Source organism: Amphiura filiformis, chromosome 2 (assembly GCF_039555335.1).
Source record: "Amphiura filiformis chromosome 2, Afil_fr2py, whole genome shotgun sequence".
NCBI classification, from domain to species: Eukaryota; Metazoa; Echinodermata; class Ophiuroidea; order Amphilepidida; family Amphiuridae; genus Amphiura; species Amphiura filiformis.
In genome coordinates, this window is record NC_092629.1 from 30,730,845 (window position 1) to 30,753,713 (window position 22,869).

Consider the following 22,869-nt stretch of genomic DNA (forward strand, 5'->3'; position numbering starts at 1 on the left):
TCGTTTAGAGACGGCTTCGAAACTCAACCGCCTGTTGTCTGCCGGTTCCGTTCGGTTGGAACCGATTTCAATAATTGTTCTAAACAACGGAACTGGGTTCAACCGGCGGTCGAGTTTGGAAGCCGCCCCTTAAGTGAAAGTGTATTAAATATGAACAAATAAAAGAGAACCCGAGTTTGATGTATCTAATTAGTCATTCTTTGGGTATTCTTGTTATAAGTAAATCACTCCATATACCACGTGTGTATCAGTAACAAAAGAGCACGAAATTATTTGTTACTATCATTTTAATACAGACGATTTTTCCATCCATGTGAGAACTGTTGGAAATTGGACAGGCAGACTATATGAGTATTTTGACCAATTACTGGAGGAGAGGAAAAAGTTAGCATTAACAGATTCGTCCACTGATGGGGCAGTTTCCAAGGTAACGAATGGCGAGATAGGGAAGAGAGAACCAGGAAGAGTTTTGCTGTTCGATCTGGATTCCAAAGACCCAATACAGGTGACTACAGTAAATAATCATTTGAATGGACATAGCATGACGAATGCCTGCGTACAATGCATGATGAACGCGTGCGTACTCGCCGGTGGAAGTGAATCCAATTCATTCTGATTGGCTGTTATTAACCCTTGAACTACTGAGTCATATTTTGTAACACGAACTCTGAAGGGGGCGTTGCAACCTCCACCCTAATTTCCAATTATAAACGTCATATTCCGTTATATTTGGGTCTCCTCTATCCAGTGATATAATACAAAAATAAACATCATGCAGTTATTGTTAACTATATATATATATGCACACAACACAGGGGCACTCACATAGGTAATTGACCCGTACTAGTAGCGCTGTGCTGTGGGTATATGAGATGAACTAGTTAGCGTCATATATCAAAAAGTATAAAGGCTCTGATTTTAGTACTTGCTCTATGTTTTAATTACTTATTCTTTTCAAAATATCTGAATTTTTAATCCGGCACAAGCTTTAATAACGGGGGAGCATGCATTTGTATGAGAAAGGAAATCTACCATCTTATCCAAACTCCCGTGTTAATCCAATGCACATTTTGCTTCACCGGGCCGTCATGACTTGGTCGCGTTTGGAAGAGGAGTGCCACCAAACCGTAATGTGTACAAATTTAGTACTTTCTGTCAATCAGGTATGGTTTATTTTCTACACGTTAATCTTTAAATTATTAGCATAGTCCTTATAATAACGGTGGAGCGCCTTGATGAGTAAATGATAGCAAACCAGTGAAAAATCACCAAAACTCAGTCAGTGGAGCTCCACCCGTACATGTCAATAGCGTCATTATCGATTGGATTAGTCGACCGTAGCGGACAATTCGATCGCTCATTGGATTAATATTATCACGTGGTAAGAAATGTGCATTGGACAATCGATTACTATAATGATTTAGTACTGCATATTTCGGTTTAATCTTCACTAAGCGGGTTTATGGCTGAAAAGGTCACGGTGAATTTGCCGTGGACAAAACTGCACTATGATACAAGCATTCCCCACATAATATATTGTCGCTACTCGCTATGACGTTATAATGTGAGGGCGCCCATGCAAATTTAGGAAATTCTGGCTATGTACAAAAGTATAGACAAAATTGATTTCTGGCTAACAATTCTACAAAAATGGGATTTTTACTGAATTTTTCCCTAAATATAACAGGAAATGACTATTTCAACCTAACTAATAACAAGTAAAAACAGTAAAAACAGTAGCTCGTGGAATAATTTACAAGAGCGAAATGAAAATCATTGATTTTACTGTAGGAACCAATGGTGGGCCTCACCCTTTTATCACTAAAATGAGCGCAAAGGATAGATCTACGATTAGCTTAGGTCGTTTGGGCGTAAACCCACCCCTCCCTTCGTAGTTCTAGGGTTAATATTTCCGATAATGTTGTTTGATTGGTTTGATCTACTTTTGATCAGTGTTTCCACCCGCTTACATTTTGTATTTGTCGGATCGAGCACAGCTGTTGGCATCTGTGTTCATTCAAATGAAGTAGGATGTTAAGATTAAACTCTTACCTGTAATGCATCCCCGAAAACCCGCAATATTTTTGACGTGAACCATTGATCCACTGACAATCGGTATGCAGAAGACAGAACATTGTAGAATCCAAGCTTTTTTGATTGATAAGATATTTGTAATATGTGTGATTCCAAATATAAAACTTGTCTGTGTCTCAATAAATCTTCATTATCTCCAGGTAAAAGTCCAAGGACCATATGGAACACCCAGCACCAGCATCTTCCAGGCTCAGCATGCTGTGCTCATAGGAGCAGGAATAGGCGTTACCCCGTTTGCGTCTATCGTACAATCCATAGTAGCGAGGTACAAATCCTGCCAGCATACCTGCCCAAAATGTGAATATAATTGGAGCGGTGATATACCGGAGACTGTTATGAGTGTAAGGAAGGTAGGTATTTGTTAGTGCATGGCTGAAGACTTGACATGGGAATGCTGTCATTCGGTCCTTTGGAGTACAGCTTTCAATGTTAATAACGCGGTTATAACTATGAAAATACGATATTGCCACATTATGCGATGCTGTAGCTTATGGAATGCTTATTTTGCCATCATAAGCACTGTAAGAATACGCGCATGATCCCAGCAAGCACAAGAAGTTTTATAGAAAACATTCGAATTTCGGGTTACATAAAGGGTATGCAAAACGTTTTAATAACATTCTAAAATCATTTTTGAATACTTGATGCAAAACATTCTAAACAGAATGTCATTTAAGTGTGACAAAATATTTAGCAAAAAATGTTTGCCAAACATATTTTACGATAACGTTTTAAATAAACGTTTTAAGAACATTTTGTGATTACTGGGATATCACCATAGGTGACCCCTTCAAACCTGATCTTAATTGTTTCATGCATAGAGCATTGCCGTTTAGTACGTAATGTGAAATCGACAGGATATTGGATAAATGTTCAACTTATTTGCCGAATTCTTTTTTTTAAACAATGCATGCTGCAATACTGCACTGTTGCCCAGTCTGTATATATCCATAGATCAGGATACCAGTATCAATGAATGTTGTGTCATGTGCTGTAAACTCAACACTGGTCATCCTTAAGGACAGGGAACGAATTCCTTTGCAACTTTTTCTCAAAATATCAAGGGCTATCTTAAGAATCACTGAATCACACAAGCAGTCAAGTTAGCTCAATCGATAAGGTGTTCGATTATGGTGCGAGAGGTTGCGGGTTCGAACCCTGGTGGTGCCTAGTATGCTCTCGTGGAAAAATTTAGTTAGCTTGAAATTCCCCTGGACAAGGAACTCACTGCTAATTTGTCTCGTTGTAACCCGTACGAAACTCGGGGAGCTGATCCTGGTTGCGATGGTTATTTGTGGTATGTCTTGGGTGTGCGCTCTTGAAGCAGCAAAGTCCCTGTATTGTTGTTTAATGGTTTATGGAATGATGTGGGGCCATAGTGGTCAGCGACAACCTGTAAAGTGTGCTGAGGCTTGTGGATCAACGTCTAGGCGTTGTGCCTGTGCGTATAGCGCACTATAAATCACTGCGCTTTTTTCTTTTTTTTTTGAACCTATACTGAGATTATTTGTACTCATTTTTCATGCTGATGCCAAATATGGTCATGAAAATGTGTAATTCTAAAACTGTTGTATTTTTAAAGAAAATTTAGAACTTGTCGTTTGCAGTCGACACCTGTATGCAGACCGGAGAGGGTTAAAACCTGTCAAGAAGAATAATGCTTAAAGCTGAATTTACGAGTGACGAGTGATTGCTGAATGACGCTGATTGCTGAATGATCGCTGAATGACGAGTGATTAATTTGTAGCTAATATGGTAGCGCGTGTTTGTTGCGTTGGAATAAACGCGCTACCTCATAAGTCAAATATCAACAGCTCGTCGCTAGCGATGGGGTATAAATTCAGCTTAAAACTTCAAGGGACATGTAGCGTAATATTCTCACATTTTTCGTTATAACAGGTTGACTTCGTGTGGATTAACCGCAGCCCGAATGCTTTCGAATGGTTTGTGACCATGCTGTCAAATCTCGAAGATGATCAAGACGATAATGCCGAGCGATTTCTGGACATTCATCTCTATATGACAGCAATGAGTGCTACAGGAGATGTGAAAAGCTTTGGCCTTCAGATGGCGTTGGATGCCGTTCACGAACGCGAACAACGAGACGCTCTTACCGGATTGAAGACTAAACTGAAACCAGGAAAACCAGATTGGAGCAAGGTAAATGCAGACCATGCATAAACTGAAGATACATTCATATCATTTATATCATTTTTATTGATCATTATTTTAAACATTTGTCTTTTATACTAAGAGGGTGGCGCTCAAATAAGCGCCCAAAATACTAATCTTAATGTTCATGCCTTGGGCTTATATTTGAGCGTTGAAGAAATACACCTTACCCAGGGAGCTCCAGGGGTAGCATAGCGATCAAATTGCAAGGATATATAGGTTGTTAAGGCAACAGAATTTTTTTTTTCGATTTTTGATTCGATCGTAGATGTTGCTTCGAACTATTAACTAATTTATCAGAATTAATGCTAACTTTATATTGGTCAATATCAATACAGGCAAAGATTCATATGTTATCACAACAATTAACAATAGTCAGTTAATGGATTTCAGAAATAATAAGCATCGATGGTCGATCGAAAGATCGGACTAATTTGTGTATATCGCCTATTAAGTCCCATTAATATTTGTTTTTGTTGTTTCTGAAATATTGATCTATATTGCAATATGAAATTAGTAATTTCCTTTCATAGTTAGTAAAACCACATGCTTGTACGATTTGTTAGCCAAGTTGAAACCTGTTTTGTTGTTCATGGTAGGATGTCCCTATTTTACGAGGGCACTAAAATTACGTTAGGATGTCATAATGACGTCGTATGAAGAATGTTGGTATTTGTTTTAGTTTCACTGAATAAATAGAGAAGACAATCCATTGGTATCAAATAGCTGTTCTATTTGGTACCAAATGGATATTGGTCTCCTATAGGGAGGTTGGTATAGAATTTCACAGGGAGGGCGAGTGGGTTGGTACACCCCCAATTATAAACGGAGACTGCATTTAAAGCCTTAATGTACGATCTTTTTAAATTTTTAGATTTTTCTTTTTTTCTTCTAAAATGATAATATGCAATCATTATGAAAGTTCCCAATACATTTGGACGCGAAAAACATTGGGAATTTGCAAAGAAACAACATCATAAACTTCACCTTTATCCGACTCGAAACATCTCGCACTATTTGGATTAGGACAGCGAGTGCGGCCTCAGAGTTAGTCTCCTACGCGGCCAGTTTGGTTACGCTCCCTCCACATGTGGAGGGAGCGTAACCAAGCTAGTTTTGTAGGAGACTACGGTTTGCGATCGTGGCCGACATAAAGTCATAATCTAAAAAATTATGACTTTATGTCGGACCAACAGAAAATCGTCCCGTTTTACTACAAATAGGACGAATTTGACAGTTTGCTCATAGATTTAAGTTAGAACATGTGTAAGTATTACAAATATGCCAAAAAATCGGTTTTGAAAAAAATAAAGGTAAATTCTGAAAAAAGATCGTACATTATGTCTTTAACTGCATTAAAAATTTTAATCATCGCGCGATGAATCGTTAACAAATCGTGTCTGAGTTTCTTTGACAGGTGACATCAGACGCAAACTAGTATTTTTAATTCAGTCCCCGATTATAGTGAGGCTTCTAACCGAAATTACGTCAGTATTATAGTAAGACACGATTATAACTACTCAAAACCATGTTGTGTTTTTCCGATAATATAATATTATTATCCTGCATTTTATTTTCGTTTCATAGTTGTTCACCAAGATCAAAGGCGAGAAGAAAGGACGCGTGGATGTCTTCTTTTGCGGTCCTCCAGTCTTGGGTCGCATCGTCAGGGGCCATTGCGATCGCTTTCAATTTGGATTCCATAGCGAAGTGTTTTAATATTCATATAATATTTTAAACTTAATAATATTTGTTCTAAGGATCAGTTAATTTCGCTTCTTAAAAGTTCACGAATATTGTATCGTTAACCTATGCGTATAGGACATGCATAGTAAAGTGTGAATAATAAATTTACATTTTAGAATAATATTAGCAGGGGCGTGGCCAGCTTTCTTGGTCAAGGAGAAGTGGCAAAATAATACAATTTCAGGGTCAAAGACGAAAATAAAATCCCGGTTGCATCATTTTGACCCGGTATTATTAGTGGGATATATATATACGTTTTTGGGTGGGTGCGGCGTGCCGCACCCACCCTATATTCTCTGACTATTGACCTACTTTTTCACATGCCGCAGTGTTGAGAAAATATTCGTGCCGGTTATATCCCAAACACCCACAGAGGTGATAGTTTACGGCGAGTTTTGTAATTATTACTTGATTTTGATATGTAAGTAATACGATAAAGTCGTCATAGGCAGTAATGTGTTTGTATTAAAAGAAATAACAAAAATAATTATTTAAGTAATAGAAATACTATTTGGAAATTGCAGCAAGATTTGCAGATGTTTTTATTTGAACAGTACCAGTTCACCAGTTTTGCTAGTTTTCCTAATCTTTGGGCTAAATTAATAGCATTGTGAAGGTCATATATATCATTTTATACTGTACTCACAGCTTCGGCATGTACTTAAATACAGCTTGAATGTGCATAGTGTTCAGTGTGTACATAGGCTATTTACTTTTCAAATCTTGTGACAAATAGTGCTTTATGATGCTTGTATAAGGTATTATAGACAAATTATTAGAATGCATGTGCTCCAGTAGAAATGGCCCAGGTTGAATAAAATAAATAAACATATGAATGAATATTTTATTCCCTGGATTATTTTTGTTGGGACAAAATAATGATATAGTTTGACGCTTTGAAATACAGTTATGTTAATCATAATAAAGTTACAAAGTTAAAAAATAATATCGAAATATTGTAAAATCAAACTTTTCCTCTCTTAAGTTGTATCAAAACAACATATTGAGGAAATTGATATGACAGATTTTTAAACTTTGATATGGAAAGATACCCCAGCCCTGTTGTCTCACCAGAGAAGATGAGCAGAAGTCTTTCTATCTGATGATAAAAAAAACCCTCTAGGAATGATTACGAAAATGTTTTAAATAACTATTATCTACAAAAGTTTTATAACAATGTTTTATATAAAATGTTAACATAAAACGTCTTCTGTTATGATGTGAAGGGTTAATATAAAAACAGGGAAAATCTGTTCCAACTGACCAGCAGAGAACAAAGGATAAGCAATAGATAAGATTAAAATCAGGAAAATATGACACAACCTCCAATGGGGGAATAACAAACGTATAAAGTTAAAAACTCTTTTAACTTTGTTTATACGTTTTGTGTTATTCCCCCATTGGAAATCGATGTTGTGTCATATTTTCCCTGTTTTTAATTGTGAAGACTTACTCATTCTTTCATTTCTCTTGACAATTTTTCATTTGCCCACCCTATTCCTTTTAAAGGAATTTTTATTAAGAGCTTTATCAGGGCAATGTGCTCAAACATTTGGTATTTTACACTATTTTGGCCCATGATCGGGGTTGGTTTTGGTGAAAAACGGGGTCCTTGCCCCTTCCCCTTTCCTTTGCCTTTCCGATTTTCTCTATTTTTTTGGTCGGGGGTATTTTCCTCTTTCATTTTTTTCGGGGTGGGGTGGGGGCGCATGAAATGTCCACGCCGAATTTTGGGTTTTTTTGTGAGAGAAACTTGGCTACATGGAAATAAAAGAATCAAATATTTCAAAGAAGCAAAATTGCATTTTACATTTTGCTGTAATGCTCCTGGTGACATTTAACAATAGAACTACTGAGCCATAATTAGTAACACGAACGTCGATTTGCAATTAAATTCGCAATTTGCAATTAAAAACGTCATAATACCGTTATATTTGGTACTAATGTATAGCTATGGGTCTCCTCTATCCTATCCAGTGATACCAAAAGAAGTACAAACATTCCCCACATAATGTCGCTATGACGTCATAATGTGAGGGCGCCCGTGCAATTTTGGAAAATTCTGGCTATTTACAAAAGTATAGGCAAAATTGATTTTCGGCTAAAAATTCTACAAAAATGCGATTTTCACCTACGCCCTAACTAACAAGTAAAAAGTCAGTAGCTCTTGAAATAATTTCACAAGAGCGAAATGAAACTCATTGGGGCCTCACCAACCCCCTCCATCTGTGGTCATCTTTGATGGCCGATCCTACCCCCGCGTAAGGTGCTGGGGTAAAAATCACCAAAAAATCACCAAAATGAGCGCAAAGGATGTATCTACGATTAGCTTAGGTCGTTTGGGCGTAAACGCGCTCGTTTTTATGACGGATAAAAAAATCTTAGGGGACCAACCCCCCCCCCTCTTCGTAGTTCTAGGGTTAAAGGGCATTTTCAACTCATAGCATCTAAACAGAACATATTTCAGGTCTGGTTAACAGTTCTTTGTATCTGATCCAGAATGTTCAATACTTGTGTACGTTTCAAGGACACTCGTTGCCTTTATCAACACTTGATGGGGTAGTGACTGCTATGTGACAACCGACGCTAGAAGTAGTTTCAGCGTTGATCTTGAGGTTGCCAGTTGGTTTTCTTCCAAGGGTTATAGAAATAAGAAAGAGGAGGGGCATCACCATGAACAGAAGGACAGTACCAACTATCTCACATATTTGATGCGTTTCTGAAACAGGGATCTAAAAAATCCCTTGGAGGAAAACCAATTGGCAACTCCAAGATCAACGCTGGAACTACTTCTAGAGTCGGTTGTCAGTAGCAGTCACTACCCATCAACCCAGCTAACACACTACGTATTCACGACATTCGCGGACGTAACACTTAGGTTTTCATCAACGTTGTAAATACGTAAATCTGTGAACTCGTATTCGTGTTGTGACTACGTTATTTTCGACGTTGACTTTTGGACGTTAATATAACGTCATTATGACGTTGTAATGACGTTGTTTCGACGTTGATGCAATGTGTTTGACCAGACCTGGTGACAACGTTTGAATAATACGTTCAGAAAACGTTACAAAAATACGTATCTGAAACGACATGGAATAGTTTGGATGTTGACACCATGGAATGTAAATTCTTCCATTACAAGGAGATGGTTGTCCAGCCAAAATTTCTCTATCGTGTCGTCTGACGATATTGCCTTTAGGCGTGAAACTCAGAGTAAAGACTTCTATTCCTGAAGTTGTTAACTTGAATTTTCATAAGCTCTCCCTTTTTGGGATTGAGCATCATTGTTGCCGGATGTTAATGTAATATCATAATCAAGTTGTCTCGACGTATAAAGCACGTGGTTAAAACGTGGTTAAAAAGTCATGAACTGACCCCGATACAACGTCATCTACGGACGTCGTTAGTACGCAAATTTATGACGTTGTTTCGACGTATAAAGCACGTAATTACAACGCCGTATAAATGTCACGGTCTGGCCTCGATACAACGTAATCTACGGACGTCAAAATTACGTTAATTTGTGAACTCGTATTCGCGTTGTGATAACGTTATTATCGGACGTAGCTGTAACGTCGTAGTGACGTTGTTTCGACGTTCACAACTTGACGTCGAAACAACGTCAAAATGACGTTACATTAACGTCCGTGAATAACGTTGTCATTACACGAATACGAGTTCACAGATTTACGTACTTACAACGTCCATATGTTACGTTTATTCCACTTTATATAACTTTTAGACGACGTTTTAACAACGTAAAATTGTTAGCTGGGAAGTGTTGATAAAGACAACAGGTGTCCTTGAAACGTACACAAGTAAATAATCGTGAATATTCTGGATCAGATACAAAGAACTTTGTTAACCAGTTTACTATACTGATCCTGATGAATCTGTTCAATCATATTTGAGGTCTAATATCTCACCACTGCACCGGGAATATGAGAAACAAATGAGGTTTCTCCTGATGCCATAGAAAAAGTGGGGATAAGATTGCATGTCGATCTGATCAAACATCTTTGTCAAGCATCTTTAACCTCAAGTTTAACGTCCTCTTATTGAAACACGACATTATGCGTTCTATTGACCAAATACGATTTCAATTGCTTCTACAGTTGTGGAATTGCTTTCAAATGATCTCCTAAGTAACCTTTTGACCTCAACTTGCCTGCATTTTAAAAGTTGCCCTCAAATATGTGACTCTGAAGGCTAAATGTCTCATTTAAGACAAACGACCCCTAAACCTAACCCCTAACCCTGACCCCAATCCTATCCCTAACCTCTAACCCCTAACCATAATGGTGATGTTTTTGCCTTAAATGAGACATCTACCCTTTGAAGACCACTATTAGGCAGCTATGATTCAAATTTGGTTGCATTGTATTTGAACTGTTTACGAAAGACCATTTTTTTATCCTCGGCGTAATTTCAAAGTTACACTCATAGAAATTGTTCGTTGGCATTACTCAGTAAGTTGATGTAAGTCGTTGCGTCAACTTTCCGAGTAATGCCAACGCGTACAATTTTGAGTAATGCTGACTCGATATCATTATGTTGGTCGCATTCATTTGCACTTACTTTATTGAGTTGTTACAACTCAGAAAATGAAACTAGCCTAGCATAATTTTCTAGAGGTGTGCTATAGTATACAAAATTTTGCACTGATTACAAAAATAAATATTTGAATACTGCTAATTGTGTAGAAAATGATCCAATTACGTGAATTAAGTAACAAAGTACCAAATTGGAATAACTCAAAACAATAAGTACCAGTAACTTAAGTTAATATGAACGAGTTACATCAACTTACATGTTGAGTTACAATAACTCAACTAATTGGTTCTTTGAACCTTGTTTATTTTTCTAAGTTCCCTGAACTTGAATTCAGAAGTTGGCATTACTTAAAAAGTTGACGCAACGACTTACATCAACTTTTTAAGTAATGCCAACAAAGTTGATTAGTTGACGGAACTTTTGAGCTTTTTCAGCATTTTCGGATAACTAAAATGAATTTTGTTTTGGCAACATTTACACTATTTTTGAGTTATCCAAACTTACTCCTTTTGAATTGCGCCAACAAGGCGAACAAGTCATTCTATGAGTGTAACCTGAGTTAACCTTAAATATCTTTGACATCAACATGTGACTTTGAACACCACAATTACACAACAGTCCGCATAGTCATGATAGTGCAGCCATGATGACCAGTTTGGTGCGGTTTTTCATTTGAAATGTTCAGACCATTATTTCATGTTCATTGTATTTTACAAGTTTACCGGAAATGACCTTTGACCTTTGAAATGAGCTTTGAGCTATTTATTTTCTGCAACTGAAGTTGAACTGTATGTAAGACCATTATGTGAGACAATTGTGCTATTTCAACCTATAAAAGTTGACCTCAATGCCAAGGGACATTTTGATATCAGCATGCGTATATGTGATCTTGAACACCGCCAATACTTAGGCGGGGGTCTCGAGTTGGGATGGGATCCCAAAAACATACCCCCAAAATATACCAAATGTAACGAAAAAGAGACCCAAAGTGATACTAATTTCTTGTACTTTGAAATTTTTGTCTTCAAAATTCAGGCAAATTGGTCAAATTCTAAATATAAAATTCAAGATTCCAGAAAACTGAGCGCCCAAATCTAACAATAAGAACCTGGAACTGCATCCCAAATCTGCCGCACAACCCGTGCCCACCTTTCCAGGAATTGACTGACACCCGAATCATGCTGCCTATCTTCGGGCGACCTAAAGAAACCTCTCAAAATCCCTGGACTACTGTAATATGGGTGCAATTTTCCCGACTGGATGGACATACTAGGGTTGCCCGACTTCAGCTTTTTAAAAAGCAGTCGACTTGTTGGCAAAATTTGTAAGAGAATATTGACGACTATTTGGAGGTCAAAATTTGAGCTAGAAATCGAATAGGTCTATAATGATTCATGTAAGGTATGTTTAAGAAGAATGACTCGGGCAATATACTGTACAGAGACAAAAGGTATTGAAACGGATTGCTTTTTTCTTGTTATGGTACTTAAAATATTAAATACAAACAGTACGAAAAGGTTTTAACGTCTTACCGTAACCATCTTCTTTGTCAATGTAATATATACCACTTTTACATTGGGCGTAATCGATTGCACTAAAGTCATAATCGACTTAATTCGTAACATAAGTGTAAACAGCTACAGTCGTAATTAATTATAATTCAAAAGTCGTAATTCCAATGATGACTTGTGTAATCATTCATTTGAAGTGAATTCGAATAAGTCATCATAAATTACGACTTTTCGCTAATGTAAACGAAGACGTTGAACTCGTGTTTACCTGTCGTAAAGAAACGAAGTCGATTTTCATGAATGCGAATTTGGAATCGAATTCAGCCGATGTAGTGTAAACATCCACTAAACGAATTAATCTGCGGTCGTAATTCAAAGTACAGCTTAAATGATCTAGAATGAGCGTTTATGGCGTTTCGACAGTATTTTTGTGGGACATGAGAGCACCTCAGACGTATCGAATTGCATTCTGAATACGAAGCATGTCTTTCTGATATCAAATAATTTTCATTTTTGAAATTCACGATATAATACAAATTTTATGACAAATTATTAAAATTTGATATTTTTCAAATTTTTGATACAGGGTGTCCCAAAAAAAAGAGGTCCCTCATTGCGCCCTCTTTTTCGCCTATTTGTGGAAAGTTGATCAAATATATTTTGATATGTAAAGAAACCTTTAATTGTTAGCTTTAATAAACCAAAACAATTATTTCAATCGGCTCAAAACTGTTGAAGATATGCCCTTTTAAAGACAAGTACCCGTTTTTCACCCTGTCCACGGATAGCAAACAGAGTGGTTGGGATTGGTCATGCTGTGGAGTGGGCTGCAAGATCACCAGACCTCACACCACTTGATTTCTTCATTTGTGGCAAAATCCAAGATCTTTGCAAACGTATTACTGCTATATTCGCAAGTATCCGGCGCACAAGGTTGGTACGCAACGCGCTTGATGCAATGAGGACTAGGGCTGAAACCTGTATTCGTCAAAGAGCCAACCAGATAGAGTGTAGAGCAACGCAGTAAACTAACTTCAAAAGAACCAAAGACAAACTAAACAACCCTTTTCAGGGCTACCTTTTATTCCAAAAGGGAAATGACTGATGTCGTCAATAAAAAGAAAGGAAGAAACAATAAAGTAAGAAAGTAAGAAACATAATAAAACAAAAAGGCATAAAATAACCGAGAAAAACATAAGTAATTGCAAGTATAGCAAAAGAAGTCCCATCCCATATCAATTTCGCCCAAATCAATGGCACTTAACAAAATCCATAACCTATAAGCCCACCGGCAAAGCCCATTCCCTAAAATGAAGTTGTTATTTTATAAAGTTACCATCGAGGAATGTTTTATATTCATGCATGGTATATGCACTTTTCAATCTTTGAAGTAGCCAAACCTCCTCCGTGGACAGAGAGAAAAACGGATACATTTCTTTAAAAGGGCGTATCTTCAAAGGTTATGAGCCGATTGAAATAATTCGTCGGTCGCAACACATAGTGGCGTAGAGTGATTTTCCAAATTTTCCGTTTCACATAGTGGCGTATAGCTTTAGAGCTAACTATTATCCTATAACAGTTATTCCTTGTTAACTATTAAAGACACGGTTTAATAGTTTGAACCTTAAACTTCAATTTCAAATGGAATCGGACCACTGAGAGATAACAGTGGAGAAGTATAGAACCCATTACTAGTAGCATATCCTTCAAAAACGGTTTGCTCGGAAACGTATTTTGTCCTTCACGTACGCCACTATGTGTTGCGACCGACGAATTGTTTCGGTTTATTAAAGCTAACGGGTAAAGGCTTCTTTACACATCCACATATACTTGATCAAATTGTCTAAAATAGGAGAAAAAGAGGGCGCAATGAGGGGCCTCTTTTTATTGGGACACCCTGTATATAACAGTCCTCGAAATAAATTTTATAAATCTAATGATATATTCTTAAAGTGTATGTAGCTGGGAGGAAAATCTGACGATCAATTGAAAATTTTGACCTTTTATATTTGTATGAATAACAAGAGATCAGTTTTCCAAACAATGTATCGTAGTTATCTTATTTAATGTCTTGAGCACATAATAGATAATCGTCATTAGTCGACTATCACCAAGTCATAGTCAAAAGTCGCGACTATCACTAGTAATAGTAGCAACTACTACTATTGGCGACTTAGTCGTGCAACCCTAGTACGAACGACCAATGGTATGGTTGATATTTGCACACTGGTACATATTTAACATATAAAATACTGCTGTGTGCTATTGATTAATTAGATTAATATGAAGGAGAGAAATTCTTTGGGGTGTATAACCTCTATTTAAAACAGTTCGAGAAAAATTAGAGTTATTGCTCTTAATTTTAAAATGTTCTACGCTAATTTAAATGACATAAAAATACATCTCTCGTGCTGTTTGTAACATTTTTCACCTTGATGCGGCATTGACGTCACCGCGTTGAGGCAGCTGTTTCGCTCGCGCATCTAAGGGTGTGGGTGTATACGCCATCGATTTGAGCGAACGCTAACGATCTGAGGCTGCGCCTAATGAAATGCGCATTGGCATCACAGTTAAATTCAGAATGGCGTAGTTGGTTTTAGCATGGAAGTATATATAAGGTAGCTACCACATCGTAGTATTTTATGTGCAATATATTGTTCAATATTAAATATTTTGAAGAAAAAGAAACGTACTTGTTTGCCTTTTGTTTCTAAAGCTTTGTAAAAGTAAATGCAGCACATTGTTAATATTTGCAAAAACCATTCCGTTAGGCTGAAAGAAGGGTTGTCAAAGAGGTTCGTGGGCGTAGCCTTGGAAATTAAAATGCCAGTGCTTCTGTTTTCTGTTCAATGTGACTTTTTGTTTCAGTTGACATCAGGGAAATAGCCTCTCAAAAATTGTTGCTAACATCAGTTTTACATTTTCCTCTCGCATCAGTTTAACGTAACTTAACTTAACTTAACTTAACTTAACTTAACTTAACTTAACTTAACTTAACTTAACTTAACTTAACTTAACTTAACTTAACTTTTTAATTAACTTTTATATTGCGCCTTTTCCCGTGGCTACAAAGTGCAACAAAAACATAAAAAACAAAACCAACAAGACATGTCTTTAAAAAAGACAATGCCTCAAGAGATTCCAGCGAGCACCATTTGTTATTAGCTTATAAGAGATACTTGAAATGCTAGCTTTAAGCCATCTTGCAATGGTAATAATTCTGATGTATTTAATGCAGGAATACCTGCATGCCGGGTGGTAGTCCGAATAATCAGTCCCAAAACAAAATATTCATTTACTGACATGATCGATGGACCAGGGTTCAATTTACTTTGAAACATTTGCGTAGCAATTTTTAGTGAAAACCTCATTTGGGGCGATGTTCTTATAATATTAGCATATGTTTACATTGTAAAAAATTGCTATACAAGCTGAAATTTGTGTAGCATGTTGTCCAAAATGGGGGAGTATTTTGCTCCATGACACAAGTTATATCGAACCCTGCGATGGCCCCTGCATTTTTCAATACATTGATGCTGTAGCCTTCGTACTGAGTGAAGAAGGCTACACACAAGGAAACTAGGCTATAATCACGTATCATGTGCCCCGGATGCGTATAGATAATAGAGGCCCTCCTTCAACTCCCAACTTGTGACCACAGAAATAGCTTAATAACTGTGTAGGAAATACAAAAAAATTGAAATTTGGACACCAGAAACTTCAGGTTGAAAGTCAAAAAGTGTCAATTTGGTACACCTTTATAAAGATTTTTTCAAATAAAATCTCTTTTCTGTAAAATTGATTGCTGTGCTGAAAAATGTTGCATAATGGGTACTTGCTTTTTTGTACAGTAATTCATTGTAAGGTACCGTCAATGATGGTCACAGAATTTGGAAAAATACATTTGCCCATAACTTTGCTAATTTGTTTCCTACAGACATGGTTGACCCCTCATTTTTTAAGTTAAATAATCACCTTTCTAAACAAAACAATTCTTCACGTCTTCAAAGTCTTCACGTACCAGAGGTAAAGTTTGACATATCCCGACTCTGGGATATTTGGTTAAAAAGATAGAGGGTTAAGTGCACAAAGTACAAAAAAGTAACTATATCTCATTAACAATGATCCTGCAGATATGCGACCACTGACTTTTTGTTCCTTATGACCAGAGGAAAAGTTTGACATATCGCACAACTCTGTGTGGTATATTTGGTTAACAAGATAGAGGGTTAAATGCACAAAGTAGAAAAAAGTGACTATATCTCATTAAACAATGATCCTACAGATATGCGAACACTGACTTTTTTGTTCCTTATGACCAGAAGAAACGTATGACATATCGCACGACTCTGTGGTATATTTGGTTTAAAAGATAGAGGGTTAAATGCACAAAGTAGAAAAAAGTGACTATATCTCATCAACCAATGATCCTACAGATATGCGACCACTGACTTTTTTGTTCCTTATGACCAGAGGCAAAGTTTGACATATCGCACGACTCTGTGGTATATTTGGCTAAAAAGATAGAGGGTTAACTGCATGAGTGTGATGTTCTTATTACACGAGCTTGGCGATTGAGGACCGCATATACAAAAGTTAATGGGGGTATTCCGCTTTGCGCCGTGTTCCACTTTGCCCCGGTCTCCCCTAAATATTCGTCTCAGGCTGAACTATTTAGGCGCCGTTCACAAAAAGATTCGACATTTTTGTAAGACGGGGGGTGCAGGCCCTCTAAATATCCCTAAAATCCTTCACAGATACCTTATTTCAGATTAACTTCTTTAAAACAATAAAAACTTTACACATTCAAAGCTTTATATTCTTTTCAAAGTCCAGAATCAAGTCAAACATTTTTATAATCACTCTTCAAGGCAAACATTTTACAACAACCCCGTATAAAGAATTTATGACCGTCCCTGCCATTTTCTTTTCTAATGCATAATTCATTAGCCCGACATGCAGACACATTCAGCATTTTGTACCGTAAGAAACTTCGTGGCAACATGGAAAACGTAACCCAAACCTGAGCGCTAGTATTAGAGTACTTGACAGAATGAGTTGTCATTGCAATCCGGCTATTATTCCGCCCAATAGTCGTGTTTTAGGTTCCAATTCCAATACATACTGCTTTCGGCAGAAAACAAAACAAAACAAACAAAACAAAACAAAGACAACAATATAATGGAAAAAAGATATATGTCTTGAGCATAGTTTTGACCCGGGAGTTTTGAATGATTCAAGAGTAGCGGCATTTCTGATATGAACCGGTAAGGTATTCCACAAACGTGGAGCTGCCACTGAAAAGGCTCTATCCCAAGCACCCTTCTTAGAACGAGACACCAAGTAGGAAATACTATCTGCCGAGCGGGTCTTCATTACCCATGCCCTCTGGGATGATCACAGTCGGGCATTTAGTTGTGTACTGCGGAGAGAGCCCATTCAGAAAGCAGCGTCTGGTATATAATCCTTTCACTGACAGGGAGCCAATGAATTTGGCTCAAGAGAGGGGTAACATGCTTTGTTTGAGACATAAACGTGCACACTTATTTTGCAACTTCTGCAAACGATTTAGATCATTCTTAGATATACAGTAACATAATTAATTACAATAATCAAGACGTGCTACAATAACAGCTCTAACGGTATTATGGCAAGTTTCGTTATCAATGTATGGGCGAATTCTGTAGATATTTCTTTATATTAGCCAGTTAATATAATACTTCGAAAACAACCCCAAGGTTCCGAACAGACATAGACATAGAAATATGTCAACACGTACCATCCAGAAGAAGACTGGTGTTTTCCAATCTCTTCTGATGATGCAGAGAAGAAGCGATGAAAAAATCCGTCTTGTCTTGGTTCAACCTGAGTTTGTTCTCAATCATTCAATGCTGAATGTCAGCAACACACTTAGAAAGTTTAAAAAGAGCACATTGTACATCACCAGGAATGCAGGGATCAGAGGTGAGCTATATCTGAATATCATCACTAGCATAATTGTGATATGTTACATCATGATACTCTCATATTCTACCAACAACATTGGTATAGTATTAAACAAACCCCAAAGGTCCTGTAACTGAACCTTGTGGAAGGCCATATTTCATGTAAAGGTCTCCTGAATATACCCCAGAAACAAAAACTTGACATGATTGATTTTCAAGATATGAACTACACCAACAATGGGCAGAATCAGTTGCACCAAAATCACCTTGAAGCCATTGCAGCATAATCCTATGGTCAACCGTATCAAACGCTGCTGATAGATCAATCATCAGCAGCATAACAGCTTTTTAATCATCAAGGGCGCGCGAGAAGTCATTATGGGCGCATGATAAAGCAGATTCTGTACCATGCTGACTCTGTACCATGCTGACTGCAAAGGCTCAGATAGACTATGGCTATTGGTGTGTTCAATTAATTGAGAGGAAGCACACTTGTCCAAAACCTTCGAAGTAATGTATATAAATTTACCACTATGTGCTGCTGAACCAGCCAGTTAGGCATAGGGTCAAGATCAAAGGACACTTCTTAATGATCTCAAGTAACTCTTCATCACTCTTAAATTCAGGGAACAAACATGTAACTGGGTCTGACTTCATACATGACTTGGAGCTTATATTACAATTGGACACTATGCCATCCACCTCGATCGTTATGTATGTTTGTATCCCGGTTTGTGTATGAAGGCAACTGGATCAACCCAATCTTAAGCTGAATTTATACTGCATGTATATACATTGCTGAGCGATAGCGATTGGTTTTTAGCCTATTGAATGTTTACAATATGCCCGGGCAATATGCGGGTGATAGAGCCCTGATATTTATTAGCAAGATCTTCTGGACAGTCAGTATCAGTGAGAGCTTTATTGGTGTTATTAAGAAGCATTCGTATACATTTTATTCTGCTCCGTATAAGCTTTTAATAATTCTAACATCGTAAAACACACCTCTTTATGTAAGACAAATCCTGGAATCTCAAGATATGACTGACACTCATCATATCTTCACTCAAGAATCGGTCTTACATAACCACTAGTGGTTGTTTGATGTGATCATTTATTAATTTTGCTAACATAACATTATATCATGTATATAATGCTATAAAATTCTAGACCTGGGCGATACCAACAGTTATCATACTAATATACATACTGCAGTTACTGTTCATTTCCCTATACACAATACACAGTACTCTCACCATTGACGCGTGACGTCTACAAACAGTGAATGTTATAGGGCATTGCCTAGTTAACGTCACTGTGTGAAAAATAACTGGCCAATATTTAAAGTACTCACTGAAATTCTAGAAAATATAGTTTTGTAACATGTCCTACATTTTTAGCTAATTTCGGTGTTTGGAAATTTCGTACTTTGGTGTTTTAGGAAGGAAGGGCACGGCACGGCCTGCAAAATTTTCTGTGTAAATCGAATGCATCTTTTACTGACTATCACTCACTTGTGTACTGCTCTCTTGTACCGCTCTCTTGCGAAAGGCATTAAAGCTAAACCACTTGACGGATATTTTTTGTACTTGATGTCAATCAAGAATAATGAATGCATTACATGTAGGCTAAAAACTGAGTAGGTTGGGCATCTGCAAATGGTCGTACCTCCCTGATATGTGAATGACAGATAACACACAAAAAAATGAAGAAATCATTTCCAAACCGTGTTAAGTCTACAACCATGACAACCATTATGTTTCTCATTTTCAAGAATGCTTGTTAACAATATTCAGACTATTGTCTCATTTGTGAAACAAAGGCCAACACAGCTTTATAATCGTTCACCCAACTGAAATTATAATACCAGCTCATTGCAATATCGCACAGGTAAAACAGAAACATGTGTAGTGTGGATTTAACCAGAGAAGATCTGATTTAACATAGTTGAGTTGTTTTCAATGAGTGTTAGCTTGTTTTAATAGCTTTTAATGGGGTTCAAGTCCTGCAAAGGTCGTGGTGAATTCTACTATAGACATAACTGCATCATGACACATATTTTGCATATAGCTCTGTTTAACATAATTATATTTTCGTTTCTATATCAAATTAATAATCTTTTTCTGCTTTTTTGTGGCAATTTTTATTCCATAAACTGTACATTTGTGTGCAAATTGAGGGCGCTATTTACATATAATTTTAAATTCAAATTAGCCAATGAGTAATATTACCAACATTTCATGATAAAAGATGTTTTGAAAATGTCCTTACCATTTTGTTAGTCCGATGTTTTAATACCATTATACAAGTGTCTACCCCTTGTAAAGATGCAAACAAGATTTAAGGTGGTACTACACCCCTGGCCAATTTTGTGCCTATTTTTGCATTTTTCTCAAAGATTATAGAGCATTGGTGACGAATAAGATATGTATATTATAGGGGCAAGGACTACAACTACTGCACTGAAAATTCAGCAACTCAAGGCAAGTAATTATTGATTTATTGATCAAATATTGGGTTTCCCTCATTTTTGACTGCAACTCAAAAGACTTGAAGACAACTATTGTCTGTGTTGAAATACAATTTCCAGTGCATTAGTTGTAGTCCTTGCCCCTATAACATACATATCTTACTTGTCACCAATGCGCTATAATTTTTGAGAAAAATGCAAAAATAGGCACAAATTGGGCAAGGGTGTAGTACCCCTTAAGATAAATAGCGCCATCATTGTTCACCTTTTCTTAAAAATGAATACAATTTGCGTGGCATCAAACAAGTATAGATTGGGTCTATTTTGGAAAAATCGCGTCCCAATTTAGGTCCTTTCTGTGAGATTTGGCTATTCCAGTTGAAATCCATACACCCCAATGGAAAACATGGCCTGTAATCTCCCACACAGGGGGTGTAGATATAACATGGAGTCAACATCATTTTTGATAAGAACCTATCCATTTTTGACAAGAACTTATTCATGTTTTTAAATGACAAGACGATCTTATCAAATTTGATGAGTTTCATGTCATTTTGATGAGAAAATCCGATTCATTTTGAAGCGAAATTTGTTAATTTTGAAGAGAAATCTGTTATATCCCACTCCGAATTATGTCCTACTTGTCAAATTTGAATTAGATTCTATCCATTTGTGGGAGTTACTTTTTAGAGTGCAAATGTCTTCAATAGGGGGTGTATGAAGGCAACTGGATCAACCCAATCTTAAGCTGAATTTATACTACATGTATATACATTGCTGAGCGATAGCGATTGGGTTTCCTATTGAATGTTTACAATATATGCCCGGTGATAGAGCCCTGATCCGGGGCCCTGATATGGTGGAACAAAGACCCAGACAAAATTGATAAGAATCTTACAGCATTTCTCTGCAAAGTTGTAATAAATGTTAGCATTTACTACTGGACCTACATGTACCGGTACTAGGCCTACTTGTTTGATATGTCAATTCCCATTTTGGCATTCTTATTGTAGGCCTCCTTGCTTGCTAATATTTTTCCAGCTTTTAGTAGGCCCTGATATCACTACCTATTTTAACATAATTATTTCATGTCAATCTGTAACGGTATATTACTGTTTGCTTTGGTTTTAGTGATTTTTGGCTTGCACTTTCATCCGCGGGCCTATCCCCATGCACTGAATTTATTTTTTTAATCATGTATGGACCATTTGCATTCTTACTTTCTCTCTGTTCTTCTACTACACCTCCCCCATTCTTTTAAGTATAAATATACTTCACTTTATGATATTTGAGACATTCCTCGACTGGTGTTTTATCCAGCAATTTTTGGCTTATTTTTCCACGAAAAAGTAACACGTGTTAGGGTTATTTTCACGTCAGGTTATATTGATGTTACCAAACTGACCAATGCCATGTCAGATTGACGTTAGAATCATACTGCAGTTCCTGTTCATTTTCCTATACACAATACACAGTGCTCTCACCATTGACGCGTGACCGACAGTGATATAAAATTGGATCGGTTGAGCCCATATTTATTGGTCGAGCTATGAGTTTTAAAATATTGGACGAGACGTAGTCGAGTCCAATGTTTTACAACTCATAGCTAAACCAATAAATATTGGGCGTAAAGCATCCAATCTTATCATTATTATGTTTTGGATCCAATATTATCACAACTTGGATCCATCAAAACATAATAATGTATAATATAGGTATAGGGCTTCTATAGTTAACGTCACTGTGTGCAAAATAACCGGCCAATATTGTTTGTACTCTCTGAAATTCTAGAAAATATAGTTTTGTAACATGTCCTAAATTTTTAGCTAATTTAGATGTTTGGAAATATTCGCACGTTGGTGTTTTATTAAGGAAGGGCACGTATGGCCTGCAACCTGTGTAAATCGAATGCAACTTTTAGTGACTATCACTCACTTGTCGGGACCGCTCTCTTCCGAAGGGCATTAAAGCTAAACCACTTGACGGATTATTTGTACTTGCTGTCAATCAAGAATAATGTATATTACATGTAGGCTAAAAAGTGGGTAGGTGTGGCATCTGCAAATGTTCGTACCTCCCTGATATATGTAAGTGACAAATAACAGCAAAAACAACTCCCACATCTGTCCATAACTTTGGTCAGTGGAGCGAGCCAGGGGATTTCAAGTGGATGATTATTGATTGGCAAGTGCCATATTTGGGCACGTCACAAGTGCAGTCCACCATTCAATGTGGGGGATGGGCGCGGGCTGGCCGACTTTAATGATTGATTTTACTTGAGTAACACCTACCTGTTAACCAGGTTTAAGTACTGCAAAGGTCGAATCATGTTTGCTGTGCAGTATAACTGCACTATGTGTAAGGCCCTAATGTT

General features: G+C 37.1%; 1 protein-coding gene across 1 annotated transcript in view; it reads left to right on the forward strand.

Moving 5' to 3' along the window:
- LOC140146085 (NADPH oxidase 5-like) overlaps positions 1-7,442 on the forward strand; it is a 32,427-nt gene extending 24,985 nt beyond the window's left edge. The window contains exons 11-14 of the mRNA XM_072167837.1: positions 297-505; positions 2,235-2,444; positions 3,994-4,254; positions 5,854-7,442. Coding sequence (XP_072023938.1) covers positions 297-505; positions 2,235-2,444; positions 3,994-4,254; positions 5,854-5,985 — 812 coding nt within the window. The 3' untranslated portion in view covers positions 5,986-7,442. The remainder of the gene's footprint in view (positions 1-296; positions 506-2,234; positions 2,445-3,993; positions 4,255-5,853) is intronic.
- Positions 7,443-22,869: the final 15,427 nt, after the last annotated feature.